Source organism: Podarcis filfolensis (assembly GCF_964270895.1).
Source record: "Podarcis filfolensis genome assembly, chromosome: 13".
NCBI classification, from domain to species: Eukaryota; Metazoa; Chordata; class Lepidosauria; order Squamata; family Lacertidae; genus Podarcis; species Podarcis filfolensis.
In genome coordinates, this window is record NC_139615.1 from 52496724 (window position 1) to 52520462 (window position 23739).

General features: G+C 47.3%; 1 protein-coding gene across 1 annotated transcript; it reads right to left on the bottom strand.

Annotated features, from left to right (window-relative positions):
* Window positions 1-13200: 13200 nt before the first annotated feature.
* SELPLG (selectin P ligand) lies at window positions 13201-23089 on the bottom strand. Its single transcript, XM_083583861.1, has 3 exons — window positions 22973-23089; window positions 19464-19702; window positions 13201-16706 (listed from the first exon to the last, which is right to left on the bottom strand). Exons 2-3 carry the CDS (start codon window positions 19552-19554, stop codon window positions 15136-15138), a joined length of 1662 nt encoding a protein of 553 aa, XP_083439987.1. The 5' UTR covers window positions 19555-19702; window positions 22973-23089; the 3' UTR covers window positions 13201-15135.
* Window positions 23090-23739: the final 650 nt, after the last annotated feature.

The window sequence follows — 23739 nt, forward strand, 5'->3', positions numbered from 1 at the left end:
CGTCTGAAGTTTCTCCACTTTGATTCTCAATTTGCAAAAAAAATGAGGCAAAGATGGGCAGATCCTGCAATCAGCAGAGTCGCTGTGCCCCAGAGCTCCCCACCTAATGAGCGGAATGCTTCTGGCCGCAAAAGCTGAGCAGATGCTGATTCATTTCTTTGCTTGACGTTTACATTCACCAGGGGGATGGCGGGAGAGAGTATGAACCTCAGCTGGAAAATATTCAAAACACAGGAAGAATGCACAAACACACAACGGCTCCTCTTCTCGTCCAGCCCCCCGCTCTGCCCACCTGCGATTTTCAGCAGCTGCCCTTCAGAAGCACTCCTGCCTCCAACAATGGCTCTGCTCTGGTCTGCGGTCCAGAGTCTTACAGCCCCTGGATGAAAGTCAGCTAATATGAGTGCTTGATTTAAACCTTCCTCTCTCAAAAGCAAGGGGAGAGTCAACTATGTGTAACATCAGAAGAGCCTGCAGGATCAGGCCAAGGGCCCATCCCATCCTGCATCCTATTCTCCTACTGGCCAACCAGATTCCTGTGCAAAACCAGCAAGCAGGATTCCAGCACGAGAGCCCTCTCCTCTGCTGTGGCTTCCAGCAAGTGGGATTCAAAAGCATCTCCTGCCTCTGACGGTGGAGGCAGGAGCCACTGGAAGACTTCTCCTCTAATCTGTCCAATTGTCTTTTGCAGCCATCCACATTGGTGGCCATCACTGCTCCTGTGGGAGGGAGTTCCATAGTTTAGCTGGCTATTTGGCTTCTGAGGGGCAATTGCTCCAGGGGCTAAAGCCACACCCCAAAACATATTTCTGAGGACCTCCTCTAGAGCCAACAGCACCTTCAAACTCTAAAACGGCAAGGCGACATTTAACACTGGCAGGAACTGGTTGACATGGCAACCCCTCTGCCCACCTAGATGTGCAAAGTTTGGGGTGGGGGGGATCTGGTGGGAGAGAGGACGGCAGTCAGAACACAAGAGCAGGAAGCTGCAAAGGTCAGGGCAGGTTTCATGAAGCAGTAACTTTAACCCAGCCAACTCAATAGGTCCAATCAAATGTTGGAATCCTGACTGGGCTTATAAAATACAATGGGGCATCTCTCAACACAAGCAAAAGAGAACTGGTTTTGGAGGGGTCTTTTGCTAAGCGCGTGCAGAGTGCCTGCTTCGCACACAGGTCTGAGGTTCAATTACTGGCCTCAAAGAGTGGCTGCCGGTCAGGGGAGACAATACTAAGTGAGATGGTCCGCTCCCTGTAAAGCAGGTTCCTAAATTGTTTTTATCACGCTCTTTAGCCCCAAACTGCTCCCAGAGTAGCTTACAAATGTCAATGATAAGGCAGTTCCTGACTTCCACCTTGCCATGTGAAAGACATGACGCCAAAGGAAAGGGGCCTGGAGGGGGGAGCAAGCTCAGGTATTGCTGACGACACAGTTATTGCAATGAGCCACTGGAACAGAAATATTCTGAGGCAAGGAGGAGCCAGAAGTAGCTGGCCTTTCAGCAAGACAGATGCAGCAGGCAAATGGGAGCCATGAATGACCAGTGACCAGGCTGCGGGGTGGGAACACTCCTTTTGCAGGCAGAAGTCTTCCTGGTTCAGTCCCCACAGGCTTCTCTTTTCAAAGTGTCTTTGGCAGCAGAGGATGGGAACTGCCTGTCTCTGCCAGAGCCCTTGGAGACTCAGAGAAGATAACACTGAGGACCAGGCGCACCAATGGCCTTGCCACGAGGTGTGCATTTGAACCTACAGGTGTGCTGAGCACACATTCCCAAGCAGTTTAGGATTTTTTGTTGGAGTCAAACATGCTTCCATTATGAATACATTTTTACCCACAATCATGTCCCATACAGTAGTTACACACACCAGGAAAGCAAGCAAGCGGTTTATTACATGAAATCATAGAATCATAGAGTTGGAAGGGACCCCAAGGGTCATCTAGTCCAACCCCCTGCAATACAGGAATCTCAGCTGAAGTTTTTCTGAATGTTTAGTCGGAATCTCCTTTCTTGTAACTTGAAACCTTTAGTTTAAGTCCTATTCTCAGGAGCAGGAAAAAAAAAACTTGCTCTATCTTCCACCTAATAGCCCTCCAGACTTTTGAAGATGGCTGTCATATTCCTCTTAGTTTCATCTTTTGTAGGATAAACATCCCCAGCTCCTTCAACCATTCCTCATAAGGCTTGGTTTCCAGATCCTTGATCATCTTAGTTGCCCTCTTCTGCACACTTTCTTAAATTGTGGTGCCCAGAACTGGACACCGTATTCCAAGTGTGGTCTGACAAAGGCAGACTAGAGGGGGACTTCTACTTCCCTTGATCTGGACACTAGACTTCTGAGGATGTCGCTCCCCAAGATGGAAGAACAGAAGCCTCATACCTTCTTCTGGTGCTTTTTCAAAATCTTCACTCCATGTCTGCCCTGTTAATGGAAGCTTAGTTTGGTCTCCTCCTTAAACAGAGAACATCTGGTTTGAATTGCAGCACTTGGAATAAATCAACAACTGAAAGTGTAAAGAGATATCAGCTCCCAAGCTAAGGCCAAGTGAATGTACAGAATATGCAGCTGGACGAGATCTCTTGATAAGAGGCAGAGTCCGAGTCCTGAACTCAAATCTTAGTGCTGAAATCCACATCCCTCTCAGGGAAAAGGTCCTCAGAGCTTTCTCTTTCTCGCCATGCAGCTGCAGGGAGAGGCTGCCGGGGCTGTGCTCCCCCAAGCACAGGCTCCATCTTTGAGCTAAACCACCTGTTTTGTAATCTAGAAGTATATTTGGCCTGAATATTTCACTGCTATTTTGTGCTTGAATCGAGCCTGCAGCTTTATGTAAATAAACAATATATTTATTTTCTTGCATTACAGACTTCTGTGTTCTTACTTCGTTTAAAGGGTTAGATCCTGCGTTTTGAGTTTTTGGCCACCAGGCGGTGGTGTTGCACCACCTGGCACGCACTGTGGGAGTCATAAAGCCTTAGCAGAGGCTTGTAAAATTGCAGGGGCCCCCTGACCTCGTGACCAGCACTCCAAGCTTTACAATGTATTGGAATGTATTGACTTTAAATGGAGTTGTGTTTCCTCTGGGCAGTGATGACCCTATATGGCGATGGGTGGGTAAAAGCCATGACCGGATGCAGGTAACGTGAGACATTGGCAAACGGCCATGCGACAGGAGAGAGGAGAGAACAAAGGATAATAAAAGATACCGGAGAGGAGAGAAGGAGTTCGAATGAGCTGCCCTCCATCCATGAAAATATTGCTGGCTCTCTGTGTCTTTATTTTATGCTAAACAGTGCCATTTGTGACGGCTAGCTCTGACAAGTGGTGCCCCGTGTGAGGCAAACTTAAAAGAAGAGGCAAACTTAAAAGAAGAGGCTAACTTAAAAGAAGAGGCTAACTAAAGAAGACAGTGTGAGGCTGACTTCAAAGGAAACAGTGTGAGGCTTCTTGATCATCGACTCACTACGTCCGGCAAGGGTTACACAGCGCTGAAGCATCTTAGGATCCCGGTGAGTTCGATCCCTTTTATCTTGATTTTTGAAAAATGGGCAGCTCTTTGTCTACTCCCAAACAGAAATTTTTAAAAGACTTAAAATTTCCCCTCTCCTCCAACAAATTGGAAGTTCCTGAGGGTGATTTGATACAGCTCATTCTGGCCATCGATGAGCATTGCCCCTGGTTTCCTGCAGATGGAACTTGGGAATTAAAACATTGGGATAAGATTGGAACACATTTTCATGGACACCCCAGCATTGGTGTTCGGATTCTAAATGCATGGTGCAAGGTTCGTTACGCCATGGGCTCTTTAACTCCAAAAAATATCTCCATGGCTGTATTGCCAACATCACCCCCGGCTTCTTTAGTCCAGCCTGCTGTGATGCCGCCTGTTCCAGCACTCGCCTTGCCAGCACCCCCAGATCCCAAGCCTCCGGACTACACTTCCTCACCAGAGGACCCAATCCTGCAAAAATACCATGGTTTGGCTGGCAATGATCCTACTCTCTCATCGACAGAACCAGCCACCCCTTTTCAACGTGCAGTCCTTGCCTGTTCCTTAATTCAGGATACTGTGGCATTTCCTGTCATTGTGCCCCCTGCTGGTGCTCCAGCAGGAACTCAAGCCCAGCACCAACCGTTTGACTTTAAAATCTTGAAAGAGCTGCAATTGTCAGTAAGGACAAATGGACTTCAAGCCCCATTTACACAGGCTCTTTTGGAAGCCACATTAGCCCAGCTTTTGGTTCCAGATGACATCAAGCTTTTGGCACGTACAGTTTTACCCTCATCAGCTGGTGTATTGTTTGCCCATGAATGGGAAACTGCCTGCCGTGTTTATGCCCCAGCCTTGTTGCAACAAATCAGAGGGAATAATCCAAATATTACCCTCGCAGACATCCTAGACGCCATGATGGGGCGTGGTCCCTTCGCTCAGGCTTCAGTACAAGCCACTCTGCTGCAAATCTTATTGAGGGACACTGCTCTTGCTGCTAAACAAGCAATGAGAAAAATCCCAGAGCCCACCAGTGTTCAGTCTAGATGGGGGTCGATCAGGCAAGAGGCAAGAGAATCATATTCTTCCTTCATGGACAGGCTGCTTACAGCAGTGAGTCGCCAAATTGAAAATCCTGAAGCCAAACAAATAATTATCAAACAATTGGCCTTTGAAAATGCCAACGAGGATTGTAAACTTGCACTGCGACCGATAATACACAATCCTGCCACAGACACAGCAGCTATGCTTCGCATTTGTCAGTCTGTTGGTACAGCCACTCATAAAGCACATTTATTGGCGGCAGCGTTAAATAAAAACCAGCCTGTAGCCACCGATACAACATGTTTCCAGTGTGGCAAACCAGGATCACCGATACCCCAGTGCGGGTAGAACAGTGGCCTCTACCAAATGAAAAATCCGCAGCAACGGCACCAGTTTGTTTCTGAACAGCTTATTTCTGAACAATTGACCCTTGGCCACATTGAACCGTCCTCATCTCCCTGGAACTCCCCAATTTTCGTTATTAAGAAAAAATCAGGCAAATGGTGTCTTTTGCAGGATATGAGGAAAATTAACCAACAGATACAGCCAATGGGAACTTTACAACCTGGCATGCCAAATCCAAATATGCTCCCACGAGAATATCAGTTGGCTGTGATTGATTTAAAGGACTGTTTTTTTCCTATCCCACTGGCTCCAGCAGACAGGGAACGGTTAGCTTTTACATTGCCAGTAAATAACAATTTGCAGCCCACCCAGCGATATCAGTGGGTTGTCCTGTCTCAAGGCATGCGGAACTCCCCTACACTTTGTCAACATTTTGTGGATGAAGCATTGAAACCTTTCCGCATGCGCCACCTAGAGGTGCTGCACACGAGCTGCATCTGGCAGTGTTTGCCTTCCTCACCATTTGCCTTGCCATCCTTTCCTGCACTGTTATACAAGGAAGTGAAGCAGACGACCCAGTCCAGTTGAAACCACCATATTTCACCTTATCAGCTGGCAAGCCGCTGTCATCAGAATCCTACTCTGGCTGGCAGCATCCACGGCTCAGCCACTCTCGAACTATAAGAACAGCGTTGTTGAATAAGACTTTTAGGGGAGAAAATTATCATAAGATATGGAGGGATAATATTTTTGTACAAGATATGATTATGTTTACCAGTTTATTGAATGCTTCTAGATGCTGGCTGTGTATGCACATGCCCCCTTTTGCCAGTCATTCAGGCATAATGTTTCATGGTGTGCCTGTCAATGGATTTTTTCGATTTACAAATATTATATCCCCTAAGCAATCTTTTTGGCCTCCAGTACACTTAACCGTCCATGAGCCTGCCCCCATTTGTTTTCTAATTAAAGAGGGGAAAGAATCATGGGGCATATATCCAAACTGTCAATATACATTGAAATTCACTTTTAATAGCTCTTGTTCTCTTACAGGAACATACAGTGACCAATCTCAGTGCTATAGGAGTGACACCAGTGCATGGCTAATAAACTAGAAAGGAAGCCTACCATGCAGCTTGGAATCAGAATTCTTATATTCTTGGCTTCCGGATGGAAGTTGGCTTCGACATTTATTGATTTTAGTGATCCTAATAGTAGTTAATTGCATTATTTTGTGTTGCTGTATACAATGTATTCCTTCTTTAATTTCTATATGTACTGCATGGTTCTCCAGTCCACGGCCCACTTCCGGTCTCACAAGAGTCGCTTATCGCACTCGATATAACCGTATTGGTACTGACATTTATGACTCTGATTAATAAAATAAAGAAAGAGGGCATGTGGGAGTCATAAAGCCTTAGCAGAGGCTTGTAAAATTGCAGGGGCCCCCTGACCTCGTGACCAGCACTCCAAGCTTTACAATGTATTGGAATGTATTGACTTTAAATGGAGTTGTGTTTCCTCTGGGCAGTGATGACCCTATATGGCGATGGGTGGGTAAAAGCCATGACCGGATGCAGGTAACGTGAGACATTGGCAAACGGCCATGCGACAGGAGAGAGGAGAGAACAAAGGATAATAAAAGATACCGGAGAGGAGAGAAGGAGTTCGAATGAGCTGCCCTCCATCCATGAAAATATTGCTGGCTCTCTGTGTCTTTATTTTATGCTAAACAGCGCCATTTGTGACGGCTGGCTCCGACAACGCACATGATGACGTCTCCAATTGTAAAGGGATCCCCGCCCCCACGCCACATCAAACCCACAGCAGAACAGTGGTTGGGCAGTGAAGATTTTCATTCTGAAGTTTAAGTTTGAAGTACATTTGAATTTGGCAGATTTTTCTCAATTTCCCAATTTTGAGAATTTTTCCAGCTTTGGATTTTTTGAGCTGGCTAGTGAGAATTTCATTTCTGAGGCAAACCTTAAACTGTCCATTCTTACAGAGGATGACAGGGTCCAGTGGAGAAGATTAGAAGCAAGATTATTTCAAATAAACACATTTTTCCATACATAAGAGGAAGGAGGTGAGAAGCCACAGCAGGAAAAGAGAAATGGAATGGACAGAATAATATAGCAGTATCAGTTGTCTTGGACAATATTTCAGATTTCAAATGATTCAAACAAAGAAAGGTGAAACTGCTGTTCATATTCTTAATAATCTGGAGACTGCAAGAGATTTCATAGATCATGGATGAAAAATCTATTCCCTCTCATTCTTTTTTTCTCTTCCTACTTCCTGGAACAAAGAAGGAGCCATGCAGTCATGGCTCCCTGCAAGTGAACAGAACCTTCTAAAATGAGGTTTTACAGCTTGCATCTTTGCTAACCTAAAGACAGCATGATCTTTTTTACAAGGAAACCAAGTTATTTCCTTGGGTTTTTTATTGTTTTATTGCCAAGCATGGAGACTTGTTTCCTGAACTTCAGACACTCTGTGAGTAAAAATTAGACATTTGCAGAGCTACATGTCTGTGATTTATTCTAGCCTAAGCATTTCATGGGGAGCATTTGTTTAAAGTTGGAGGAGGGCAGATGTAGATCTAAGTTTTAATGTGCTTGGTCGCGATTGCCATTGTGCTTAACTCTGCTACTGGAGAGTAGGCATCTGTCTTCCAAACCTGAAACCTCTCTCTCCAAAAAGAATGTGAAGTACTAGCTGAGAATTGCAAATTCACTGGTGTTATGATTCATTCAGATTGCAGAATGTATTCAGCACTGAGGTCTTGGGTGTGTGCATGCAAACCCTGTGTACCTTGGAGATGAAAGACGTTGTTGCTTTTCAAAAAACATACTCTGAAAGTCCCTGTCCTAATGCAAGCATTGCCACGGGGGGGGGGGGGCGGGGTGATATTGCTGATTGCTGAAGGGTTGGGGCTTTGGTAAATGCAGGATCAGGGCCGTGGTGGCTACTCAGCCACAAGCCTCTGAGGCTTTCCTGTGTCATTCTGAGAAACCTTTTCCCCCTCTCCAACGTCACATCAGATACAAGGGAGTATTGGCTATGACTCATCTCACTTCTCTTGCAAACTACCAGAAAAAGACGCAAGACCCTCTTCGGCTGTTGCAGCCAAGATTCTCTTCTACAGAAAAGGAAGCAACCATGATAAAAATGTGCGCACAGCTATCAGCAAGGATCTGTTTGAATAAAACCTGCCAATCCCAAGAAGCCAATGAGAGTTTTTAGCATCTTACTGAATGACTGCTTTGAAAGCCATTGATGCACACTAAGCCCTCCCTCATTTTCAGAGAGGCTTATCAACACTGTTAATAATCACCATTGCTGAGCGAAACCGCCAGCTCCAGAGGAAGTCTACCTGTTTGTACCTTTTGTGGGAGAGCAGCAGCAACAGAAGCCTTGGTGGCTTTCCTGTTCTGCTTGAGGGTTTAGCAGAGGTACCTGGCTAGCTGAAACAGGAAGTCAGGTGCCAAACCTATGTTCTGATCTGGAAGGGCTCTTTTCCCCCAAAACATTTTAAATCTTTGTTTTGTATTCAGCAAGCACAGCAACATCAGAAATACGTACCAAATACATGTATTGTTTTAATACACAAACTGAAAAAACTAAAGAATTATTACATTTAATGACATATGATTAAAGATGATCGAGTCTGCTTTAAATCAGTCATCGCCAGCCTGGTGCCCTCCAGGTGCCTTGGACTACAGCTCCCAGGAGCTGCAGCCAGCCTTCTGGGGGGGACTGGAAGTTGGAGCCCAGCAAAATATGGCGTGACAGACCCTCCCGGGCTAGGTGTGCCAATGGGCCAGCTCAGGACACTTTCAATAGCCATGGCTTTTGGTAAAGAAATCAAAGTCCCATAAAATAAATGCACATACATCAGTGCACTGATACACATCCACAAAAACACAAACCCATACATGAGGTTGCAAACCCTCATCATCATTTCAACAGTGGCGCTTTGAATTGGCACACTCTCCTGTGTAACTAACCAGGGGTGCCCACTTGAATAAAATATTGGGGAGGGCCCTGCATAATCAATCACATGACGTGGTCACACCATTTGAACGGCAATGCCTGTCAACTTTGGGGGTGACTCCCTCAATTATTTCATTGGAGGGCTGAAGGGACCTTGGCCCCTAGAAGTTGGCTCCTAGACTCAGTACAAAGGACAGCTCCCAGAAATCATTTGGGGGAGCCATGACTCTTCAGAGGAGTATCAGAGAGGGGGTAAGAGAGAGATGGCCAAGGCCCCCTTGGCCTCCTGACTCCACCGTGACGCAGAGACAGCCTTGCTCCCACTTTGACGCCACCAACACACTTTCATTTCTGCTACACAGCTCCTGGTTCCCCTTCCACTCCATCTCCACTCTTGAAGGGAGAACAGAAAGCCCAGGCCTGGAAGAGATGCCTGGCCTCTCGCTTGGCCCCAGACTAGCTTCGCTTTGTTCGGCTGCCCTGAGCCGCCCCTCCCCACAGGCCTCACACCTGACTGCCGTGTCCCCACCAACCCCCTAACTTTTGATCTTGGCAGGAAGAGCCCAGAATCGATATGTGGGAGAGGGAGGAAGTTAGAGTAAGAAGGAGAATCTCAACCAATGGAGATGAGGCTGGAACATTGATCAATGGTGGTGTATTTTTATAATACATAGTGCAGGGGGCGGGGCTTGGGGAAGAAACAGACAAGCCTCTTTGTAGCCTAAAATAAAGGTGTCCCCCCCCCCAAGTCACCTCCATGTGTCTAATGACTGAGGCATCTGCCCTCCCTGGAAGGGGCCACTGGGCGGGGGGGGGGGGGGGCGCCTCCGGCTTTGCTGCTTGAGGTGAAACTGGTGCCGGCCGTGGAGGGAACAGGGCAGGTGGGGGCTTGGAGGCTTTCTGCCACCCCCAGTGGCTGCTTCAAACCGCCTCATCGTGGGTGGACTGGAAGATGCACTCAAATTCATAACAGGCAGCAATGTATTTTATTTTTCCTTTGCTAAAAGTAAAAAGAGAGGAGCCCCGTTCTCACTATGAAGGCAGCGCACAGGAAGGAGAGGGCTGTTTCTTTGCTGCCTCCCCAAGATCAGAATGCAGGTCAGGCTACTGCCCTGTGCAGCTTTATATACATTAAAAATCCCCTATTAAGACCATCCAAAGAGCCGTGCAGCTGGATCAGGCCAAGGACCCATCCAGGCCCCAATCCTGTTTCCACAGTGGCCAGCCACTGGGAAACCCCCAGGCAGGACTGGAGCACAGCCACCTTCTCTCCCCTGGTACTCCCCAGGAACTGGGGCTCCTAGAAGCTGTCCACAGGCAACACAGCCTCCACTGGCGGGCCAAACCAGGAGAGGGGAGCTGATGGGTCTCAAACCCTCGGGGAGTCAGGGACTGCCCTGCATGTGAGGACAGGCTCTGGCGGATGGAGCAGACGAGACCAAGAGTGCGTCCAATGGTCGAGAAAGCGGTTTCCGCCCGTGCCATAGAGGGAAGTGAGGGGCAGATGGGGCTCGTCCGCCTGGGAAAGGAGCCCATCTAGGAGAAGGAAAACTCTTAAACCTTCACCGCCTGGCAGGATATCTTCAGGAGAAGAAAAGGCTCAGGAGGAAACCCTCCACAAATCCAGGGTGGAGACTCTAAGGCAGTGGGCAGAGGGTGCCTGGTTTGCCCCCTTCTGGCAACTCATGTGGCCAAGCTGGAGCCAAATGTCGGGCTGTGCTTTCCTTTGGTGAGGCTGGGGGGGGCGTATTGTAGTCTGGGCAGCCCCCCCCGACACACTGTCCAGGTTTGCGCCCAGGGGAGGTCACTTGGTTGTTGCTCACACAGACGAATGCAAACAACATTGCAGTAATATATAAAGTATAAAGCTTTATATAAAGTAGTATAAAGCTTTTGTGTCAGGATCAAGTAAACAGGTACCTTATTTTTGTTGGTTCATTGCCCCCCCTCCTCCTAAGGGTTCACAATATAAAATTACAATATAAAAAATACAAAACACATAAAAACAAAAACAACCCAATAATCCCCCCTTCCACACCACCTTTAAAAGTGCATCGGATGTCAATCACCCAAAGGTCTGGTTAAAGAGGAATGTTTTTGCTGGCTGCCTAAAGATGTATAATGAAGGCACCAGGTGAACACCTCTGGGGCAAGCGTTCCAAATGGGGAGCCACCACAGAAAAGGCCCACTCTCGTGTTGTTGCCCTCCTGACCTCACAGGGAGTGAGCACAGATTATGATCTCATATAGAAAGAAGCGGTCCTGAAGGTATTGTGTTCCTGAGCCATTTAAGGCTTTATAGGTCAAAACCAGCACTTTGAATTGGGCCCGGAAACTAATTGGTAGCCAGTGCAGTTGGACCAGAATTGGTGTAATATGCTCAAACCATCTTCCTCTGGTGAGCAACCTGGCCACCAAATTTATGCACCATCTGAAGTTTCCGAACCGTCTTCAGAGGAAGCCCTACTTATAACGCATTTCAGTAATCTAACCTAGAGGTTACCAGAACATAGAGAACAGTAGTTAAGCTGTCCCTGTCCAGATAGGGGCGTAGCTGGGCCACCAGCCGAAGCTGATGGAAGGCACTCCGGGCCACTGAGGCCACCTGAGCCTCGAGGATCCAGGAGGACCCCCAAGAGATTTGTTAGGGAATCAGTCAAGAGAGGTGATTAAGTAGGGATGAACTCCCTGTGGGGGTTTTATTTTAAAAAGGAAACTAGCTTTTGACTGGCTTTATACTGAACTGAAAGCTGAAACTTGGACTGAAGCCTGTTGACTGTAATTCATAAACCACACTTAACAATGTTAAATGACGCCTACACCACCCTTGATCTGGGTTTTTCCCGTTACCTTCCATTTTAAATTGTAAGGTATACTCTAGTTTTTAAATACTAAAGTACTCTTTCACTGGTTTTAAACAGAACTGAAAGTTGTTTTTTCCCATTGAGTCTTACCCTTAGGGCTTTAAGCTTTCGTGCCACTCCTTCCCACCTAAAATACCCAAACTTTTAAAACTGAAGAACCTGAACTGGGTTCAACCAGATAGCTAAGTCTACTTTTTCTAATTCTAAGTTGAATACCCCACTAGTTTTGTCTCTTCTGTGTGGAACTATATATTAATCTTTTTTTCTTTTCTTTTTCTTTTCTTTTTTATTCCCTCCCCAAAGTTGGGATTTAATCAAGGTTTCCGGCTTCCTGTGACCCTTAAAAAGTCCCCTGCTAAGGTAGAGTGAAATCCCACTGTGGTGGAGCTGAAAACTAGGATTCTCTAGACTTGTAGACTCCTGAGCAATGGGGGGGGTGTCGTTTTTGTTTTTTTAACAGATTTTAGTTTCTAGCACAGGGGTCAGCAACCTTTATCAGCCGTGGGCCGGTCCACCGTCCCTCAGACCATGTGGTGGGCTGGACTATATTTTTTGGTGGGGAAATGAATGAATTCCTGCGCCCCCACAAATAACCCAGAGATGCATTTTAAATAAAAGCACACATTCTACTCATGTAAAAACATGCTGATTCCCAGACCATCCATGGGCCGGATTTAGAAGGCGATTGGGCTGCATCCGGTCCCCAGGCCTTAGTTTGCCTACCCTGTTCTAGCACACTGCGGTCTTTGACACCCATAAACTCCAGAATAGGGTCCAGATTGTATATATATGTGGTATAGTTTTTTGGGGGGGGTACGCCAAACCCTAGAAATTAATGAATTCTAGGATTGCAATAATTAGGGATGGGAAGGGAGAAATATAAATTGCAGCAGAATTCCTGTGTAGCCTGGCCAAGCCAGGGCCATTACGGGAACCATAGAGAGCCATTCCGTGCAAGAGAACGTCTTTCTTCCTGCCCTGGGCTATGGACAGAGGGCAAGGGGTTTCTTGGAAGAAGAAGGAGAGAAAAGGGCAGAGATCCATCTTTGGAGGGTGCTAGCTGCAGGTTGCCTATGTTGCTGCCTCTTGCAACGACCATGTCGTAAGATCTGGACTCTCTCCATGCAGACTGAAGGTGTAGATAGGTGAATAAATCATATTTCTTAAAGCCAGATAGTGGCTGCCTTTTCTATTTTCCAAAGGGACACAGACCCTGTGGCGGTGCCTGGGACCCCTGGGCTCTTGACGCCGCTTGGCAGAGAGAGGGGCAAGCACCTGACTTTTGTAACAATATATTTGGCCAGACAGACAGTGCATCCTGACTGCATTTTATTAAAGGATGTATTTTCTAATTTTGGATCTCTCATCTGCAGGCATTTCTAAAGCATGCCTCAGGAAATGTGAACTTAGAAAGGAAAGGAACCCCCAATATTGAGAATGCCAAAAAACCAAAATGCCTTATGCATGAACTTAGAGCCACTTCTGTATTTCAATATATTTCATCATTTGAAATACACATTATCTTTAGGACCCACATCCAGACCCCAAACACATTCAAAATTCATTCAAGAAGTCCAAAGAAATACTAGGTTGTAAACACACCAAAAACACCACAGGAAATAAACTGACTTAGCTTTCTCTAGATTTAATTAATGTGACACTATCTTTGCTTTCCTGTATGTTTCACTCCCAGATTTACAGCTGAAACTTCACAAGATCAAAGTAGTCCATCTGTGGGGAGCCAAGGGGGCCGTGGCTCCTTCTCACCAGTAAGGGCAAGAGGGAGGGCAAAATCCATAGTCTGGCATGGCTGGCAAATTCTCTCTGCTTGACCCCCTCTCTGCAAAATACTGTTTCTTAGCACAATCCTTTGGCATGCTGCTGTTTATCGGCAGAGTTAGAGCTCACTCACATTTCAGCCTGCGGTGGGTGAATCACATGGAGGGAGCAGCCCTCCCCAGGGGGATAAACATCTGATTTCAGCTGTGCGTAATGGGTGCTTGGCTTGGGTGCCCCAGGATTAGACTGTCCCTAAGAATGTCATACAGCAGTCAGAGAGGTTTGCAGAAGACACACTTTTGTTAAATGAAAACTTACAGGATTGCTCCTGCAGGACATGCGCTGATTGGAAACTGCTTCAAATCTTTTCCAAGTGCAAACAGTATTTGCACTGTTTATTTCCTTGTCTGCAATCCCACATTATTTGTGCTTGTTGATAATCCTAACATTTTTGGTTTAGTAAAAAACAAATTGTGTGTTTGTAGCAGTATGGTTTAAAAAATGTGGACATGAAAGTTGGGGGTGGGGTAAATGTCTACAGAAATCTTCATATATCAGATGGGTGACTGAATCAAATGGTCAGCAGTGGGAGCCCAGCATCCTCTACCCCCCCCCCCCGCCCTATGACTACCAAACCTGAAACAAAAGAAAATAGTACTTGTTCAAAGTGCATGACTTAGACAGGTGGCGGGTCAGAAGCCTCCTGGCCTTATCCTGCCTGGCACATCCTTTTCTTAGGTAAACTGCAAGTGATAGGTTGCCGGGGGAAGTCAATAATTCGTTCGTGGCTTCTTTGGGCCAGGTGAAGCAGCAGCCTCAGGCAGTGAGAGATGTTGGTGGGGACACAGTGTGCCCCACAGCCTGCCCTCCTGCCCCAACTAGCTCCTTTCAGGTGTGGCAGAGGATGTGGCCTCCTTGCCCAGGTAAGACTAAGATTAAATTCTCTGCTCATCTTGCTGCTGTTTGGGGAATAAGGAGGTGGGCAGCTCCTTTCTCTCAGGCAAGATAATGTCTGGGGCTGGCCCTGTTGTTTCTGGATACAGGATCATCTTCTGAAGAGAAAAATGTAAATTAGAGGAGGGGGACAGAACTTTCCTCACCCGTTTAAATGTAACTGGCAGTTTTGAGTCAGAGAAATAAAAAGTCACGTTTTGGGCTCTGCTAGGCGACTGGAAGTCTCCCTGGAGATCTGCTGTGAGGGGCCTTGGTTTTCTGTGTGAGCGTGAAATCCGTGCCACCACATCGTTGTAAATTAGGGCTGCCATATTTCAAAAAGTGAAAATGAGCATCTTCTTTTTATTGCCAACCCCACTTCCCAGATGGGTTGCCAACCAATTTTTAAAAATTCCGCTACTTTCTACAGACGAATCCTTGATATGTCAGGGAAATTCCAGACAGTGGTCTCCTTCAAAGGAAACTAGACTTTGCTAAGTGCTTCAACTGTTGAACTGCTCACCACTAAGAGATGTGTCGTGAGTGTAGCAGAACATATATTTTAAAGATAGTTCTGGATGGAGTAGATCTGGCATGAAAGTCCTTCGCATTGTAAGACACAATTCTGGTGAATGTGAGGAGTTTCTAGAAAGAACCAGAGAACCCTGAAGCGCAGTAAGAGGCCATATTAATGCTCCGGCAAGAAGCTGTTCAGAGTCAAGTTGTCCATATCCACCTCTGATCCATTCTCCCCAAGCATCTTTACCCTTTTCACCCTGGGGTGCCTCCCTCCGGCCTCCTCTGCTTCTTCAGCAGCTAGCAGGGATGAGATGCACACCATCTCTGTGTGGTTGCGATCATTCATTTTGTAGGCCCGTTTCTGGCGCCAGAGCATGGTCGCGAGGACACCAGTGGCCACTATGAAAATGCCGGCAATGAGGGCCAGGATGAAGATCCACAGTAAACACTTCCCTACCAAGATGGTGGTGCCACTGAGAAATGTCACTGAGTGGGGCTTCTCCTTGGTGGTGGTGATGGTGGCTGAGATAGTAACCTTTGCTATGAAGGAAGGCTTGGTTGTGCCAACGGCTTGCCTCAACTTCGCTGTGGAAACATCTGAACTGGCCACCATGGACTGAGAGCTTGTCACATCATCCAACAATGGCCAATCAGTGGTGGGGCTTGGCTTCTCAGTCGAGTGAGGAAATTTCACCTTTCCCTTTGCTATGAAGGAAGGCTTGGTTGTGCCAACAGCTTGCCTCAACTTCGCTGTGGAAACATCTGAATTGGCCACCATGGACTGAGAGCTTGTCACATCATCCAACAATGGCCAATCGGTGGTGGGGCTTGGCTTGGCTGTTGAGTGAGGAAATCTCACCTTTCCCTTTGCTATGAAGGAAGGCTTGGTTGTGCCAACAGCTTGCCTCAACTTCGCTGTGGAAACATCTGAATTGGCCACCATGGACTGAGAGCTTGTCACATCATCCAACAATGGCCAATCGGTGGTGGGGCTTGGCTTGGCTGTTGAGTGAGGAAATCTCACCTTTCCCTTTGCTATGAAGGAAGGCTTGGTTGTGCCAACAGCTTGCCTCAGCTTCGCTGTGGAAACATCTGAACTGACCACCATGGACTGAGAGCTTGTTGCTCCAACCAACGGTTTCTCAGGGACCCCTAAAACCATCGTTGTTTCTTGGAGGGCAGTAGCAACCTTTTCTGTCTCAGTAGGCATAGATTGTGATACAGTTTTGCCCACTGTGGGAGCAAGACGGCGGACACGGGGCACTGGAGCATGAGAGCTTTTTGTGGTACTTAAATGGGTTGCTTCTTTGGTGGTGCCAACTTCTGTGGATACTTTCCCAAAGGTATCTAGAGTTGCTGTGGCATTAGTAGGCACTCCAGCAGTGGCACCACTGTAATTTTCCCCAGGAGATGTAGAACCCTCTGCTGCAGCCTCTGCGACTGTGAGACTTTTCCTGGCTTGTTCTGCGGGGGCCGCAGGAGGGTTCTTACAGCTACCATCCTTCTTTCCGCAAGGTAACTGAGGGGATTCCTGGGCATCATCTCCTGCTCTCTTCCACACCCACTGTCCTGGGGAAGCGAACTGAGAGCCTGCGTTGGCAGGGAGGTTGTATGACTCCACATCCTCAACAGCAGCGCCATCTTGGATAAGGAGTCTTAAGGTTGGGAGCCTGAAACTGCCAGCTGTGAGGAGACTCCAGAGAACCATCCAGAGGGAGAGCCAGAAGGGAGCCATTTTACCTGGGGTGGGTGGAGAAAGGGAGCCAAATACACATATTAATAGTTGTCCACAAGTCTCAAACCCCCCACCTCCCTCCACCTTACACCTCAAAATGGCTGCCACAAGAGACTCTTGGTTAAGTATTGGGGGCAACGGGGGTGCCATTTGGGGCTGTTATTGAGGGGTCTTCGTCCCTCTTCTAAAGGTTCAGGCAGAGCATTGTCTGTCTTGGCTACTTTTTAATTTGTTTGTAACATTTAATAACCCACCCTTCTGCCCTATCCTGGGAGAAAGTAGAGGTGGGGGGAAAAGATCTGATATCAATACATGGCAGCCGACTCACAAGAGCCGAGGGGAAGAGCAAGCATCAATCCTAACTGTTAAGTTGTGGGCGACACAGCGATTCTTTAAACAGCTCTTCTTTATTCAGATGCCAGAACAGAACTAGGCTGAGGAGCTCAGTCAGCCTGCTTATATAGAGCTCCAGAACAATGCAACTGTTGCCATTTTCTAAAACTATCCAATCACTGAACGTCACTTTTCGATCCTTCATTTGCATAACTATCTACAGTATCCCCCTGCTGGCCCAGGGTGAGAACTTCAGTACATAACACTAACATTATTAAAGGACTGAAAGGGTTAAAATTAAGGAACTGAAATGGCCTCTGGTGCCCAGTGCCAACCAGCAGTAGATTCAGGGTCAGGCAAGTCTCTCTGGAGATAACAGCATAAGTGGGGGGCATTTTTCAATTCTCTTAATCATTTCGCTTCAGACAATTAAGATGTCGCCCGTGCAAACTCTTCTCAGCATGGCATCACGTGTTGCAGGCCAGGTGCCCCCATCTGCAGTCTGGCCACTGCAATCTGCACCAGCCCCAAGGGCAGCACCACATAGAGCACATTGTAGCAATCCAGCCTCGAGTTTGCCAGCGCATGGGCTGCAGCCACTCTGCAACACAAGCTTAAATGCCAGCACATCATGAGTTGCTGCCACTGCAAATCTGTTAGGCTTTGAGATGCCATGAGGCTTTGTAGCACCTGAATTAGCTGGGATGCCCAAAGCAGGAACGAAAGTTTGTGCATGCCTAGAAGCAGAGCAGTCTCTTGCCCATTTCCTGCGTCAATTAATACACACTAAAGCGCTTTCAGGAAGGGCAGCAAGCAAACCACAAATGCTTACGTATTTTTCTCTTGCAACTGAGCCCAGCCCTAAAGCGAAGTGGTTGCTGGGTGGCGGTTGTTGATGGTTTTTTAAGGTTAAGGGAGGCCAGATTGGGAAATAAATTACTTATGTCCAATGTACAGTGAATGTCTGATGTACATTTTTTCAATTTCGTTCTGTATGGGACAATGACAATAAAGATTATTGTATTGCACTCCTCCTACATGAAGAAGATGCGTGAGGAGCCTGCCTGCCTGCCTCCCTCAGGGACCAGGATGGCAGAGGAGGGGAGAAGAAGCAGGCAGACAAGGATGAATGTGAATAAATTCTGCTCCGGGCATTTAAGGTGGGTTTACTTAGAAATCCCCTACCATGAACTCAAGCGCCCCCGCAGTGACACGGGAGAGGTCGAACTGGAGACTTGTGTCCTCTTCTACGGCTCTTTCTACTGAAATCTATACATAATTTTCATTGAACCTGTTATGTACTGAGTTGAATAGGATCCAAACTGCAGCAGTCTGATTGGTCCTAGAACAATAGGATCCAAAAGGCAGCAGTCTGATTGGTCCTAGAACAATAGGATTCAGAATGCAGCAGTCTGATTGGTCCTAGAACAATGCAGCAGTATGATTGGTTGGCAGGAACCACCCAATCATGCTCCAGATAGAAGTGAATCCACAACTTGATTGGCTTACAGTAGAATTCCGGAATTAGCCAATCATGTGCAGCCCATTGTGTAAATAATGTATATAAAGCAGATACTTTGAGGGGACTTTCATTCATTCATTCCTCCTCACCACTATGAGCTGAATAAAGAGCATGAAATCACTTTGCGACTCTGAGTATATTTCACAACCCATTTTATCAAATACGCCAGGAGAATCAGATGCTTTTGATGTCATTTTACTGCTTTCAAGTCAAAATGCATCTATAACCTTCAGTGTGGCCAAGTTGTTGCAGCAAGCAAAACGCACCAGCAACTGACCTCAGAGACATTCTGTAATTCTCCTCTTTGGAATTTATGACAAGTCTATAAGTTTGAAGGTGTTGCTGCCCATTTTATTTTATTCTATGCTACTGTTATTTCATTTCACCCTATTATACACATCTAGATAAAGTGTTTCAAGTGCTTAATTTTACTTTCTGTCAGTCTACTTTTGAAATGCACTCAAACTCTGCCAGTGGGATTTTGTTCTGTTTTGTTAATCTTTAAGAGCAAGCATTGTCCAGGGGAAAGTCAAAGAGTAGACCGTATGAGTTACTGTCAGCCCGGAGGCTGAATCTCTGAGTGAGGCACTTCCTGGTCCCTCTGGGTTTGGACATCTCAAAACGAGCTGCTCAGCAGTTCAGCTTTGGGCCACTCTCTTTCCTGTGACCCCCAAATGCAACTTCATCACCCCAGCCCAAAATATACATACCCCGAACGCAGAAAGAGCCGAGTGAAGAGAGGGAGGCAGCTTCCTTAGTCCACAGAGCCAGGGGAGACGGCAGTTGCACAGACAGGACACGCACCGGGTGCAAAAGGGACCGAACTTGGCAAATGTCTGTGGCTTCAGGCTCCAAAAAAGAGAAAAGCAACCGCCCACTTCCATGCACACACATCCATTTGTCTTACCTGCTGTGGGGCAAAACAGGAAACCTTCCGTGAGGCAGTACGAGAAAGAGGCGAAATCGGAAGAGTTGTGGTGGTTTTGGAGAACACACATGATGCTGCTTCCTCTTCTTTGGGGGGGGGCAGTGTGCAACAGCGGGAGGTGGGGCTATGGGCCCTACATTTGCTCTGCCTGGGGACCCTGAAGAAGACCAGGCCTCCGGATGCTGGGCTTTTCTTTAAGGACCTTCTGCGTTTGCCTCCTCAAGAGAAAGGGAGGAAGGGGACAATTCAGGACTCATTTACATTTACTTATTTGTTTTAATATAAAAATTGGCCTGTGATTGTTCCACCACCATGATGTCCCTTCCGCTCATTTCCAACTTCAAAGGGAAATCTACTAGGGACTGTTAGGATACAGTTCCCTTCCACCTTAAAAGGGTCAGGCATGACTGCTGTGTATCACATGCCTGTTTACGTCCAGCACTGTCTGCTGGGAACTTCCCTTGTATGTTGCTTTTGTGTTACTGCTGCTTTGCTGGACACGGAGGCAAGCAGACATGTTTTCTTATGTTCCTGAGCTATGCTGAATAAAATGCTGTATGTTTTGCTTGCACATCTCTCTCTGCGCCTCTTCTACTGTGAGGTGCTTTACACACTCTGATGACAGAGCGTGGACGGGTCTTGGAACGTCTCTGAGGCTCGTGTCGCTGACTGACTGATGCTGTTCCATAGGAGACCGTGATCGTCCCGGCAGTATCCCAACAGGGACGAGGCAGCCCAATGAGAGTTTACTTGGTGGCAACCCAAGGCAGGTCTTCCCATGGGGGCTGGTGTCATGTGCAGCCAGGTGAAATTGATCCAGCTGACATATATCTGCTCCAAAAATAAAGTTTATCTCCTGCAATACAAAGTAAGAAATCTGGAAAAGTTGGAAACTCTGGTAGAAGACCATTAGTCAGTCTCACTTGGGCTGTGACATATATCTTGGAGGGTGTTTCCAACTAACTTTTACTCAGAGTAGGCCCACTCAAATGAACAGACCGAAGTTATTTATGCCCTTTTATTTCAACAGATCTGTTCTGAGGAGGCTTAACATTGGATACAGCCCTCTGTCTTCAAGCATGAGGGCTTTCTGTAGTGTTGCATGAAATGCTGTCACGAAACTCCCTACACTTGTGCAACAAGTCTCACCCAAGGAGCTTCCTATACTTCGTCTTTTGCTCGACTGGCCAGGGTGCTGCAGTGGTTCGTGGCAGACCAGGGTTATGTCCACATGAGGGCTTGAAGCGCAGCAAGGCCCAGTCCTCTTATTAGAATACCAGAATGTAAGCACCTGCTGGATCAGGCCAGTGGTCCATCCAGTCCAGCATCCTGTTCTCACAGTGACTAACCTGATGCCCGATTCCCTGTGGGAAAGTCGCAAGCAGCACAAAAGCAACTGTCTCCTGCTGCTGCTTCAGCAACTGGGATTCAGAAGCCTGGCTGCCTCAACTGGGGAGGCAGAGAAAAGCCATCCTGGCTAGTAGCCATCGATAGCCCTCTCCTCCACCATGAATTCATCAAAACCCTTTTTAAAGACATCCAAATTGGTGGTCATCTCTGCCTCCTGGGGGAGCTCCATAGTTTCCCTTTGTGCCGCGTGAAGGAGAACTTCATTTTATGTGTCCCAAATCTTTCAGCATTCAGCTTCATCGGGTGCTCCAGAGAGTTCTAGTGTCGTGAGAGAGGGAGAAAAACTCTTCTCTCTGCTTCCTCTGTGCCAGGCAGCATTTTATAAACTTTTTCCACATCACCTCTTACTTGCCTCTTCTCTAAACTAAAACGCCTGAAGGGAGGCAGCTTGGCAAAGGCATTTAATCGGGCACTGCAGGGGCTGAAGTCCCACCTCTGGGCAGAGAGGGCTTCTGTTGGACCAGGGAGAGCCTCTCTTGGCTGGGTTTCATAGGCAACCGTTAAGTTGCAGGATTGCTGCTGCAAACTTGATGTTAATTGACACCTGCAGACCTCACTGTGCAGGAGGACATACCTTTCCACCTTAATAAAAGCAACTTCCACACATGGATCGCTGCTTGTGTCTGCTTTTTGTTGTTGTTTTAAATTGTTTTTATTAAAGATTTTCTTGGGTGACAAAAGTACATACAGTGTCTCTGCTTTCAATGCATAGAGTCCTTTCTACAGATCAGTTATATTTGATGTGAGACACTAATGTTACGGACAAGATGAGGTTGGAGAAGAGAGATGGGGAGAGAGAAGGGAGGATATTGAACTTTCGATCTTTTATATGGAGTTCATGAAAGGTTTTTATGTCAGTATCATGTGGGTAGGTTCTTTGCTATTCATTTATTACTTTTGACTGGCTACTTGCTTTCATTGTCTTGATGAGCATATTTCAATATTGCTTTGGTGTACCTAAATTTTTAGCACATCGGGTGGTGCCCAACGTTAGCCTGCTGAAATTAATGGACATAATGACTAATGGACAATTCTAATGGAGGTACCCTTTGGGTATACCTTATCTTAGGTAGACTTCTTCCAGCGGCGCTGCTAGCAGAGGGACTCAGGAGCAGTGGCGATTTCACAAGCGATATATTGCCCAGTGAAGCCGCCATCCCACTCGCAGAGGAAGGAAAAAGCTGCGTTGGCAAGGTGCTGATACACCTTGTTCCTTCCTCTGCATCTTTAAGCTGCTGGGCTGAGGAGTGTGTGGCTGCCACTGCACTCAGCCAAGCAGCTAAGGCAGTGGCGGCAAACCTATGGTGCATGTGCCAGGGTGGGCACTCGGCACCCTCTCTGTGGGCACGGTCACAATTGCCGCAGCAGGGCCATTACTGGGGGGTGGCAAAGTGGGCAGCTGCTCCCCCCCCCACTGCGGTCCCCAGGATGAAGGCCTGTTATATACTCTGGGCTTTACGAGGCGTCTGACCCTCACCTGAGGCTACTCCAGCTGATGCATCACACACCTACTTCCCAAGCTAAAGCCCCACCTGGGCGATTTCACTATTCAGGTCAACTTTACAAGGTTTCTCCTCCAAGGTTTGTTCATCAAAACTCACCATTTCACAGCACCCCACAAAATGTCAGTTCCCTAACTTGCGGGGTCAAGATTTTGCTGTAAATTCCATGTTAATTTGCTGTGTTGGCACTTTGCAATAAATAACTGGGTTTTGTGTTGCGGTCTTGGCACTTGATCTCTAAAAGGTTCGCCACCACTGAGCTAAGGGATCCCCGGCCCTGGCTCCTGCGCAAGCCGGGAGAGCACCGGGGATGGCTCTGCGGGGAATGGGGAGCCCTCCTGCGCCCCAGCTGAGCTGCCTTGTCCCAGCCCGCTAGGCATGGGGTGAAACCGCCTCAGCGCCTGCAGTGAGAGGTGCAGCAATTTCACCCAGCGCCTGGCAGGCTGAGGCCCATGCAGCTTGTTTTTTCAACATTGCGGTGTATCGCCAGACCGTGATGTTTGGCTGGTGATATACCACAACATTGAAAAGCTGCTATCACCCAGCCCTAGTACACGTTATGATTGGTAAACTCACCAGGCCTGATTGTTTAATAGACAAGGAGGAAGACATTGTTCCCCAGTAACGATGCGTCATCCCCCTCCGCTCTTGCATTTCCACAGCCACTGTTTTTCAGGGAGGCATCTTCTGTAGGACTTACAGGAATTTATTTCACAAGCTCTTTTGATGCCACTTCCTGTCTTATTTATGCAAATAGATGGTGCGACAGATGTGGGGGGTGGGAGGGATCTCACTCCTGGGCCACCCCCCATATCTCTTGCTCTCAGGGCAGTGCCACACTGGGGGCTCCCTCTGAAATGGTCAGCAGTTTGCCTGTTGAGAGAATGTGGCTTTTGTGTGTGATTCACAAGCTGCTGTGTGAAACTTTTTCTGCTGGAAGATAGAGATGAACGTTCTTTAAACAAATCAATAGCCAAATCATGCTGTGTAGTGCTTGTTTTCTAGAGAAGAGGCAACAGGTTTTTATGGGTTCGATGATGTTTGGCCCAGTTGAGACCCTAATTGCCACACTTCTGTAATTCCAAGATTGATTGCCTGAGTTACGGACCTTGACAACCAGGGCTATGCCACCTGTGGCCTTCCAAATGCTCTCAGGCTCCCACATGAGCCACAGGCAGAGATGGCGGGGAGATGTGGCCTGTCCACACACAGCGGGTCTCAGGCTCCACAACCCAGTTCTAAACCAAGCACCACCTTTCCCAATGCCCAGTGACTGGTTCTGTGAATTTGGGACCAAATGCTGAGGGTTATGGAGCGCACACGACTGCAAACTGAAAGCAACC